Source organism: Electrona antarctica (genome assembly GCF_951216825.1).
Source record: "Electrona antarctica genome assembly, chromosome: 8".
In the NCBI taxonomy this organism is placed as follows: Eukaryota; Metazoa; Chordata; class Actinopteri; order Myctophiformes; family Myctophidae; genus Electrona; species Electrona antarctica.
Genome location: NC_136789.1, coordinates 51,510,381 through 51,522,189, shown reverse-complemented (window position 1 = coordinate 51,522,189; position 11,809 = coordinate 51,510,381). Strand labels below are relative to the sequence as shown.

The 11,809-nt window shown below is 42.9% G+C and overlaps 1 protein-coding gene across 1 annotated transcript in view; it reads left to right on the top strand.

Moving 5' to 3' along the window:
• Nucleotides 1-364: 364 nt before the first annotated feature.
• map7d2a (MAP7 domain containing 2a) overlaps nucleotides 365-11,809 on the top strand; it is a gene marked incomplete at its 3' end in the record, with an annotated part of 77,739 nt that continues 66,294 nt past the window's right edge. Inside the window, exons 1-2 of the mRNA XM_079507965.1 lie at nucleotides 365-806; nucleotides 11,664-11,762. Coding sequence (XP_079364091.1) covers nucleotides 767-806; nucleotides 11,664-11,762 — 139 coding nt within the window. The 5' untranslated portion in view covers nucleotides 365-766. The remainder of the gene's footprint in view (nucleotides 807-11,663; nucleotides 11,763-11,809) is intronic.

Below are 11,809 nucleotides of genomic sequence, written 5' to 3'. Positions count from 1 at the left end.
CAGCGCAGCGACACCTGCTGGCTGCTGGGAGCAGGTGCACAGCACACTGGCATATTGAATGACGTCGGTCGACGTAGCCTACTCGGTTAACATCAACAGTACGATACATCACGGCATTAAAATAATAATAAGTCAACCTACACGGTAGCAGTAGTTATGTACTATTTGACTGATCAGTGCATGGTCACTCACTGGCCAGACGTGTTATTGATTAGCAGAGCGCTTTCAGCTTGTGCAGCATCACTGGCATCACAGCTCTCTCTCTCTCTCCTCATCATCACAGCCTCTCTCTCTCTCTCTCTCTCTCTCCTCATCATCACAGCCTCCCTCTCTCTCTCTCTCTCTCTCTCCTCATCATCACAGCCTCCCTATCTCTCTCTCCCCCTCCACGCCCACCCTCCTTCCCAGAGAAGCAGCAGCATCATCATCATCCATCCATCCAGATCCCAGTTCACTCCAAGTCGCACAACAAATCCTTCAGTCAGTCTTCTAGCTCTTCTTAATCCATCCAGGCGGGCAGTAATCAAGAAAGATGACCTTCAAAATATCCTAGTAGAAAGACCTCTATATAGGTTCTTGTTGTGCTATCGCGTCGGCTACTATAAAGGGACATGGACGGATGCGCGCATTGATTTAGGAGGATAATATCCCCAATACCTGTTCGATATCGGGCCGCGTTTCTTTGGGATCCGGCTCTGTCTCTGCAGGGTGAGGTGACAGCAGTTTGGCTGTTCATTCAATACAGCTGATACTAATACTAACAGCGATGGCGAAGACAGTGCTTTCACCGTCTCATGTGCTCACAGGTAAGAACGAAACAAGTGTAATTGTTTTCGTGTGTCGTTGCTTTTAGGGAATGGCTTTTCTTTCTGTGGTGGTGGTGATGATGATGGCACATTCATTCTATGACGCAACTCATATTGATGTAGCTTAGCTTATAGCTACCACTGCCAGGCTGTCTCTCTCTGCATGCCATGGGGACACCCCATTCAATTCAAACTAAGGAGCTTTATTGGCATGAGAATGAGAAAACAGTTTTGGTTTTTTTACATTGCCAAAGCAAGTGTCAAAATATAATAAAATCAGTTGAAAATGAGGAAAGTATATACAGTTGGAGGGAGTGCATTCATTCAGTTGGGCAGCTTTTCTCTCTCTCTCTCTCTCTCTCTCTCTCCCAAGAACCTGTAATTGTTTTCACAGGATGCTTAATTGCATTATTAGGCAACCAATATTTGGAAGTAATATAATAAGATTAGGCACATGTAATGTCCTGAAGTGAAGACCCACATTTTGTAGCCTGTACATTTACCTTGGCGGTGTCGATTTTTTTGTAGGCTGTGTGTGTGTGTTATGGTTTGTTGTATGGTTTCCATAAGGAAACAAACACAATCAGGCCTTTCTGTTGATTTGGCCACAGCTGTATATGTCTTGTCATCTGTGTTCAATAATTGGGTTTGAGTTGGATGTGAGCATGCAGACCAGTATCAGTAATGGGCTGGCATGGGGCCAGATCAGGGTTACATAATGTTCAGTCCATCCAGTGATTATACTTGTGCCCCTGACTGGAGATTGAGGACATGTTCTATTCTAGAATCTCTCTAGACGAGAGAGAGAGAGATAGAGAGCACTCCTGTCAGGACAAAACATGCACGGATTAGGATGCTGCACTTCTTATCCTCGTCACAGAACAGGGCTCTAGGCAGTGTTTATATCTCATGGGTTAGTGGGTGGTGATTTGCAGATGTGACTTAATTGATTCCCCCAAAATAAACATATTTGAAGATATGTTCATAAATTACACACACACACACAAATAATCATAATTTGAACTGGGGACCACCAGTGGTGTATCCAGGAATTACATTTTGGGCAGGCAAGATGTGTTAATTGTCGCTACAATCGTACCACTAAAGGTTTTCAAAGAGATATACCTGCCAGACAGTAGGATACAAAGGCTGAAAGGCATGCATTTACATTCCAATGGGTGATTGAGGGTCGCGCTCTACCGCGACGGCCAATCAGCTGTCCACTAATAGTTCTCAGGTCTTGTTTTTGTCCTCTTTTTTTCTCATTGTATGGATTTTGGCCAGGCCAGAAATGGATTTGGACAGGCGGACGCCTGCCCTCGCCTTATTGTAGATACGCCTCTGGGGACCACCCCACCCTGATGATGAGCACTTTGAATTGTAGGAGTTGAGGAACTGCATTTTCGTTTGACCCGGTTCCACAGATACATCTTGGCAGAAAATGGCAGATCTACAAGCTCACAGCAATGCTTTGTGTTGTTGTGAGCTTGTAGTAGATCATCTATTTTCAAAGTATTTGCCTCTTTCTCACATTCGTTTGACAATTTAGCCACTGTTTGACCCGCATTAGGATAAGTATCATAGTTTGTTTAGTTGATTTCGTTAGTTTTCACTTGACTTCACCGCCCAAAATATCACGTGACTTGCGACTTGCGTGAGCTTGTAGATCGGTTATTTTCGGCGAAGAGCTTTTTTGGTGTAGAGAGGGAAATACTAGCAGGTCAAGTAAATCCAGGGATGGTTTGGTTTGTAAAGGAGTGATGATGCCTAGTTGTTTTAGACCGGGGGGGGGGGCTCAAAAGAATACAGACAGGATTCAGAGATTACAATAATAGAGGGTATGCTATGCGCATGCGTAAATTGAGTGGCAAAGTGAGTTTAATGTAGTTTAACATTCTTTAGTCAGTGTAATCAGATCAGACTTTTCTGTTTGGATGTATGGGCTGTCAAGGCCAGAAAGTAGCTTTTTGCCACTCAGTAGGTATTCCCACATAACTTCCGGGTATGATGCCTCTATAGGTCAAAGGTCATGAAGAATACTGTTAAATCTCTGTTACTGTACATGGTTCAATGTTTTATTTATTATGTTCATCATGAGTTTAGGAATATTTCTGATCATCCCACCTAGGCTCTTGTTTCATTTACATTTTTAAACCAGACATGCTATATCCTTGAAAATGAAAATGAGGCCAGTGGCACGCTGACCGAGAGGAGTTTAGTTAGTGGAGTGCAAAGGAAGTGTGGCCAGTCGATGACGTCAGTTAGGATCAAACCTTTTGCATGTCAAATGAACATGTAGGACCGTTTGGCCGATACTGACAGTGTGCACCACGAGAGATTTGGTACAGATCGTTCCAGCCGTTTGCAAGATTAGCCCCGCAGCCTTGAGTACTTGTTCCACTGACCACTGGTAGCAGCATCTCACTGACCACTGGTAGCAGCATCTCACTGACCACTGGTAGCAGCATCCCACTGACCACTGGTAGCAGCATCTCACTGACCACTGGTAGCAGCATCTCACTGACCACTGGTAGCAGCATCTCACTGACCACTGGTAGCAGCATCCCACTGACCACTGGTAGCAGCATCTCACTGACCACTGGTAGCAGCATCTCACTGACCACTGGTAGCAGCATCCCACTGACCACTGGTAGCAGCATCTCACTGACCACTGGTAGCAGCATCTCACTGACCACTGGTAGCAGCATCTCACTGACCACTGGTAGCAGCATCCCACTGACCACTGGTAGCAGCATCTCACTGACCACTGGTAGCAGCATCTCACTGACCACTGGTAGCAGCATCTCACTGACCACTGGTAGCAGCATCTCACTGACCACTGGTAGCAGCATCTCACTGACCACTGGTAGCAGCATCTCACTGACCACTGGTAGCAGCATCTCACTGACCACTGGTAGCAGCATCTCACTGACCACTGGTAGCAGCATCTCACTGACCACTGGTAGCAGCATTCCACTGACCACTGGTAGCAGCATCTCACTGACCACTGGTAGCAGCATCTCACTGACCACTGGTAGCAGCATCTCACTGACCACTGGTAGCAGCATCCCACTGACCACTGGTAGCAGCATCTCACTGACCACTGGTAGCAGCATCTCACTGACCACTGGTAGCAGCATCTCACTGACCACTGGTAGCAGCATCTCACTGACCACTGGTAGCAGCATCTCACTGACCACTGGTAGCAGCATCTCACTGACCACTGGTAGCAGCATCTCACTGACCACTGGTAGCAGCATCCCACTGACCACTGGTAGCAGCATCTCACTGACCACTGGTAGCAGCATCTCACTGACCACTGGTAGCAGCATCTCACTGACCACTGGTAGCAGCATCTCACTGACCACTGGTAGCAGCATCTCACTTCTTAATGGTTATTTCCCCAGATCCAGCAGCGCACATCCTCACACTTGCCAGTAACATGAACAGTGATGTCTAGCGGATGTCCTGCTGTCTCTGCTCTCACCAGAGACTCATAAAGTGTGTGTGTGTGTGTGTGTGTGTGTGTGTGTGTGAGTGTGTGAGTGTGTGTGTGTGTGTGAGTGTGTGTGTGAGTGTGTGTGAGTGTGTGTGTGTGTGTGTGAGTGAGTGAGTGAGACAGCATCATCATACCCGGAAGTTATGCGGGAACGCCTACTGGCCAAATAACGACTTTCTGGCCTTGACAGCCCATACATCCACACAGAAAAGTCCTATCTGATTGCATTAAACTACGTTAAACTCACTTTGCCACTCACTCTATGCATGCGCATACCCTCTAAGCTCTGTACAATAACACTAACAGATACAGGTTTCAAGAAACCATTCAATCAATGCATTGTGAAATCTCTAATTTCACCACAATTCCATTCATTTTCATTATTTGATTACAATAATCTATTCACGGAATGATTTATTCTACCAAAATATATTGAATCTACAAATTTTGATAGGGGGAACTGATGCACTCTATACTCGCTATCGGAAGTGGATTATAAACGGTCAAAAATGATGTTGACCCACCAATCTTCGAGTTGTCAGCAAGTTTATTTTCAAGAAGTGCCATATTTCATAATAATGTATTCTGGCCAAAAGCATATTGATTCACTATAACTAAAAATACATCGCATGGATGCACCTGGGACGTATCCTGAGGTCAACGGGGTTTCGGGTCTACCAACATCCTACCCCTCACTCAGGCGACCCAGCCGGGGTGATCAAGTCCCGACTAAAAAAAAATCTCGAAAGGACATTGAGTTTGCACCGATTGTGTTGTCAAGATACAGTACAATTCAAATTTCACTTTACACAAATTCTCCTTTCCAGAAAAAACTAAAACAATGAAAAGCACAAATAAAATTCAACAATTAAAAACGTGTGGGTGTCTTCAATTAGGGTTTTAAAGTGAGTGACCATAATGTTATATAACAGAATACTCATATATTATTGATTTCAGCTGTTACAATTCCAAACATGAAAACATGACCCACTTTAATTACTTCAGTCTGTAGCTTAATGAGTAGTATTAAAATGTATGCATGTAATATTGTTGTTTTTTATGTCCAATGTATTTGCATTTAGTTCATAACATTAACATAACTAGGCCTATAATTAAAGGCATTTGAAATGAGGTAGACATTTAACTTTTCATGATCTCAATTAAAATAAAGCAAAAATAGCTGATCTACAAGCTCAGAACGTGTCGCAATGCTATTTTTGCTACGACAGTACTATGCAATGTGGCCCCCTGGAGTGAGTGTGGAAATATAGTGGCCCTCTGGAGTGAGTGTGGAAATATAGTGGCCCTCTGGAGTGAGTGTGGAAATATAGTGGCCCTCTGGAGTGAGTGTGGAAATATAGTGGCCCTCTGGAGTGAGTGTGGAAATATAGTGGCCCTCTGGAGTGAGTGTGGAAATATTGTGGCCCTCTGGAGTGAGTGTGGAAATATAGTGGCCCTCTGGAGTGAGTGTGGAAATATAGTGGCCCTCTGGAGTGAGTGTGGAACTATAGTGGCCCTCTGGAGTGAGTGTGGAACTATAGTGGCCCTCTGGAGTGAGTGTGGAACTATAGTGGCCCTCTGGAGTGAGTGTGGAAATATAGTGGCCCTCTGGAGTGAGTGTGGAAATATTGTGGCCCTCTGGAGTGAGTGTGGAAATATAGTGGCCCTCTGGAGTGAGTGTGGAAATATAGTGGCCCTCTGGAGTGACTGTAGAAATATAGTGGCCCTCTGGAGTGAGTGTGGAACTATAGTGGCCCTCTGGAGTGAGTGTGGAACTATAGTGGCCCTCTGGAGTGAGTGTGGAACTATAGTGGCCCTCTGGAGTGAGTGTGGAAATATAGTGGCCCTCTGGAGTGAGTGTGGAAATATTGTGGCCCTCTGGAGTGAGTGTGGAAATATAGTGGCCCTCTGGAGTGAGTGTGGAAATATAGTGGCCCTCTGGAGTGACTGTAGAAATATAGTGGCCCTCTGGAGTGAGTGTGGAACTATAGTGGCCCTCTGGAGTGAGTGTGGAACTATAGTGGCCCTCTGGAGTGAGTGTGGAACTATAGTGGCCCTCTGGAGTGAGTGTGGAACTATAGTGGGCCACTAAATCAATGAGCTGTTTTACCCAGAGCTGCTCTGTAGCCTACTCTGGGTATACTCTGAGTGTAATGTAAGTGTGTAAGTGTAATGCTTAATTGGGTTGTCCACTCGCAGTTAACAGTCTTTGTATTGAGTTTGTGCTTGAAATGTACTGTAATTCTGCAAACTGTTAATAAATATTTCAATCAATCAATCCCTCTTGAACTGTTGACTGATTTCAAGGAGTTTACAGCCAGTAGTTCTCAAACCTTTTCATATCAAGGACCCCTACATTGACACTTATTTTAGCTCGCGGACCCCCATTTGAAAAGATATGCCAGGGACCCCCATATTGAGCATATCTTGTACGGCTCTAGCAGTGATTCTCAACCATTTTAAGTTCAGGGACCCCCAGTTTGACATTGCATTAGGCTACGGACCCCCTTTTAATTGCATTTCTATCTCTGGGAGTGTACAAATGTTTAACCAAATGGACCTGCTCCTACACTCTCAGTGGACCTGCTCCTACACTCTCAGAGTTAGAGACCCATAAGGGTCCGTTTGGCTAATAACTATCATTTAGCTGGGGCCCCCTGGAACTCCCTCAAGGACCCCTGGGGGTCCCCGGACCCCACTTTGAGAACCACTGGTTTACAGTCTATGGGCAGTATTATGTGTGTCTTAAGTACCAGGTCTTATGACTTAACTTAAGTCATAAGGCGTGGTCAATGCTGTTTGGCCACTCAGAATAGCCAAATGGCATTGATCACGCCTCTAGGTCTTAAATTAAGTAATAAGACCTGGTACTTAAGACACGCATAATACTGCCCCCAGTGTCTGTCTGTGACCTACATATCCTGAAATGTGCTGTCTGGAATGCTATGACATTCACGGTGCACATTCAGGTGGGCTCCCATGAGGATGTAACCTGTTTATTTTGGTGACCTGAAGACCTTTCCTTTGGCACCACCAGCAAGCCAAAAATATTCAAATGAGCAAAGTAAAGATGTTTAACGTTTTAATACATTTTTGGGGGGCTCCCCAGATTATTTTGGATTATATAAAAAAAAAAAACGTATTTTGTTTTTCTTTTCTTTTTGTGCAACTGAATGGCTGGAAAATGGAAATTAAGAGTTTACAATAGTACACATGGTACAGACATAAACGTTCCTTAATGATCTGGTTTCAGTATTTATTCATGACGTATTTTCTCTATTATTAAGGTTATTGTATAGCGGTCAATTTGTATTGGGGGGCGGGGGTCGCGAGACATGGCCAAAGCACTTCCGGGGGTCCCCAGCCAAAAACGTTGAGAACCCCTGAGTTAGAGCACTGGTTCCCAAACACAACAAATGTTTATGGGTCCCTTTATTTTCCTACATTGTTTTGAATTATTAAAGGACCAAGCAGTTCTGAAAGAACTTGGTCCTTTTTTGAAATTGCTATTTATTTTCTTCCGCCAAAATAGCAGTTCTGGCTCAAAATGCACGAAAACTGAAGGTTTTATGAGCCAATGAAAATTGCCGGAATTGTAATTTATTTTCTTCCGCCAAAAATAGCAGTTCTGGCTGAACCGTGCAGTCGGTTTTCGTGAAATTTGGAGATATGTGACTAAATTTGACTGAGGGACTGCCATTGGATTTTTTAGAATTTTCGTTTTTTCATATCATATGAAAGCAGGGGATCATAGCTTCAAATTGACATATTGGTTGTTCAGTTTGACCCACCAGTTTTGGAGATATGGCTTATAGAGAGTAATGTCTTGCAGAAAACAGCGAGTTGAGAAAACAGGCTTGAAAGGTTCACTTCTGTGGTCTCTAACATTACACCTAGCTACATGTTTAAGCATTTATTTCATATTTACATGTCGATATCAGCTCTGACACTTATTTCAGACATGCTCTAGTATGTGAAGAGTCTGCCTGTGCTATTAACTCATTTTAAAATAATAAAATAAAAAAAACTTTTTCTCCTCTGGTGAAAAGCTGGAATGTGCGCGATGGCAGTCTCTCAGTCAAATCTGGTCACATATGGTAGAGGGCCATGCCAAACGGTGAGGATGCGAAGCCCACAACTATTGGCCAAAGGGTGGCGCTATATTGAAAATGCAAACTTTGACCACGCATAGCCCCTGAACCGTTTTACCGTCGGCAATGAAACCTCGACACACATATGCGTCTCCTCATGCCGAACAAGTTCCGTGCTGTTACTTTTGACCTCTGACCTCTAGATCACCCGCCATTTTGAATTATATGAAAATCAATTAAAATGCATCTCCTCCCAGGATCTTTGATCAAAATGCACAAAACTTCTACACGTGAACTTTGGATCTATACGGACTTGGGAAAGTATAGTACGTTTTTGTAAGTGAAAAAATTAAGGTTTTATGAGCCAATGAAAATTGCCGTTTTGTGAAATTCTGTCTTTACTTTGTTCTGTTGTAGTGCCTGTGGCTTTGCTGACCTCTGCTGGTCTAAAGTGCCTCACCTGTCAATCACCTGAGCCACACCCTTAGTCAGCTGTTCTTGATTAGTTGCAGGCTATATAAGAGGACTTGTGGCCAGCAGCTCATTGTCTCCCAAACACCCAAACTGAACAGTTGTGTTCCCTTTTTGTTGCTGTTATTAGTTAAGTTTCAGATGGGCTGGTCGTAAGTACTGTATTCTTGTCCATCAGTCCCTGTTTTGCAATGCAGGATTTTAAATAAATGTGTAATATCTTTGTAAACTTTTGATCTGACTTTGTGTCCTTTTATGTTAGCCCTTGGTTGAGCCAAGTTTAAAGGGCCGTAACAATGCTAGAAACTGATTTGTTTAGTGAGAAACATGTATAAAGAACTTGATCCTGATCAAATCAGGTTCTTTACTCATGAATTGTAGACGGGTGCAATTATGGTTTGACCCTAAAAAAATTGCAACAGAAGGTTTCTCAACTGTTTTGTGTAGTATTAGGTGTCCTTAATAACATACTAAAAGTTTACCAAAGTTTGACCATGCGAAAGGTGTTATTTTAGCATAATATGCATAATATGCCCATAACATCCTATATAAGGCAAAAAAGTCCAAATTTCATCATTCTTTAAGTAACATGTGACATATGAAACTAGGGTGTTTGCATGATTCTGAATCCATTCCAAGCATTAGTTTTGCACAAAAAACACTCCTTGGGCTAAATTAGGCCATATCCAGTTGACCAAATGTGCTCAGAAATATATCTGCCTTTATTTCCATGTGCCGTTTTCCTCCCAAGGAGTGTTTTTTGTGCAAAACTAATGCTTGGAATGGATTCAGAATCATGCAAACACCCTAGTTTCATATGTCACATGTTACTTAAAGAATGATGAAATTTGGACTTTTTTGCCTTATATAGGATGTTATGGGCATATTATGCATATTATGCTAAAATAACACCTTTCGCATGGTCAAACTTTGGTAAACTTTTAGTATGTTATTAAGGACACCTAATACTACACAAAACAGTTGAGAAACCTTCTGTTGCAATTTTTTTAGGGTAAGGTGCCTTTTTTTCATATATGCCCTCACCTAATAGATTATTTGATGTTGTACAACAGTGATTTTGAAACTAAGACTGATTTGGACACCTGGCCTTTCAGTTCAGGTTTTTTGTGTCCTGAAAGGATTCCCTTGCATGGATGGTTCTGGTACCGGATGGTACCCAGACCTGGCGTGCCGACCCGGAACTCTGAATCCCCCCCTTCACCCACAAATGTGGTAATCTGGTTCTCCAAATTGGAGAACGACTGCTTTCCCTGAACTGAATAGGAACTGAACGGGGACTTTTCAATTCAACAACTTAAAGTGGGCCTTATTTGTTTGTTTTTCATGAATGTTCAAAGCTGTTTATTTTCTGTGAAGTTTAATAATAATTTTTCAGTTAACCTTTAATCCCTGTTTCCGACTCATTTCATTGGTTTTCACTCACTCATTGAGCTCCTCGTCTGAATCTGGTACATTTTCTGGTTTATATGCAGTCAATTAATTTATCTTTACCCACCTTATCATTAGTTCTCCTTGTGCAACTTGCTACAAAAACACTGAATGATTTTGCTTGTTAGCTCGGTAGGTAGAGATCTTGCCTTTGCAACACAAGGTCATGGGTTCAAATCTGGGCACCGCCAACTCTGTGTATGAGTCTTCAAGAACCCGTACCTGCCTCCCACTATAAAAAACCGACCCTGTCACAATTCCATGGTCTTTTTCTCAAGTTTAGTCTTCCATGTTTCTTGTGCATATTATTCTTATTGCCTTCCTGCTTGGTCCGGCCTTATCGCTACTTGCAGCGATCCTTTTCTAGTTGTTGTTGTTGTTGTTTTTTATTCCCAAAAAAAGCATCGTTTTTTGAAAAACAAATTCAATGATCCTAATGCTAATACTGGAGTCTGGGGGCAGTATTATGCGCGTCTTAAGTACCAGGTCTTATGACTTAACTTAAGACCTGGAGGTGTGGTCAATGCTGTTTGGCCAAATGGCATTGACCACGCCTCCAGGTCTTAAGTTAAGTCATAAGACCTGGTACTTAAGACACGCATAATACTGCCCTGGAGATGCTAATAACCATGTTTTAACCCCATTCTGGGCAGGAACCCCTTTTGGTGTTTTAAGCATTATGTTATACTTTAGCTATTGAAAAATAGCAGATCTACAAGCTCATAGCGCGGCACTTGGTGCCGCGCTAAAAACCGTCAGTATTTAGAAGACGTGTGTAGAATCGTCCTCATGTCTAATTGGGTTAACAAATGAAATCAAACTCCATAATATTACTATTACAGGTATGTTTTTTTTCTCCTGATGGGTATTTCATTGTGGATTAAATGCACCATATTGCTCTAGGTATTGTAATACTAGGAGCCTGTTTCTTCTCTAGGTATTGTAATACTAGGAGCCTGTTTCTTCTCTAGGTATTGTAATACTAGGAGCGTGTTTCTTCTCTAGGTATTGTAATACTAGGAGCCTGTTTCTTCTCTAGGTATTGTAATACTAGGAGCCTGTTTCTTCTCTAGGTATTGTAATACTAGGAGCGTGTTTCTTCTCTAGGTATTGTAATACTAGGAGCCTGTTTTTTCTCTAGGTATTGTAATACTAGGAGCCTGTTTCTTCTCTAGGTATTGTAATACTAGGAGCCTGTTTCTTCTCTAGGTATTGTAATACTAGGAGCCTGTTTCTTCTCTAGGTACTCTAGGTATTGTAATACTAGGAGCCTGTTTCTTCTGCGTAGCCTGCGTTCCCTGAGCCCTCTCTCTCTTTCTCTCTCTTTCTTTGCTGTCTCCGCTATAGCCGAAGGAATGACCTCATCAGCACCTCTGCTTGCTGATAAAAGATCTTCCAGTAATGGCCAGAACTCGCCGGCCCGAGCTCCCTCCACTGGGAAAAGCAGTAAGGAAGGATTGTGCTGCATGCAGGCTTGAGTCTTTTATCTTTCC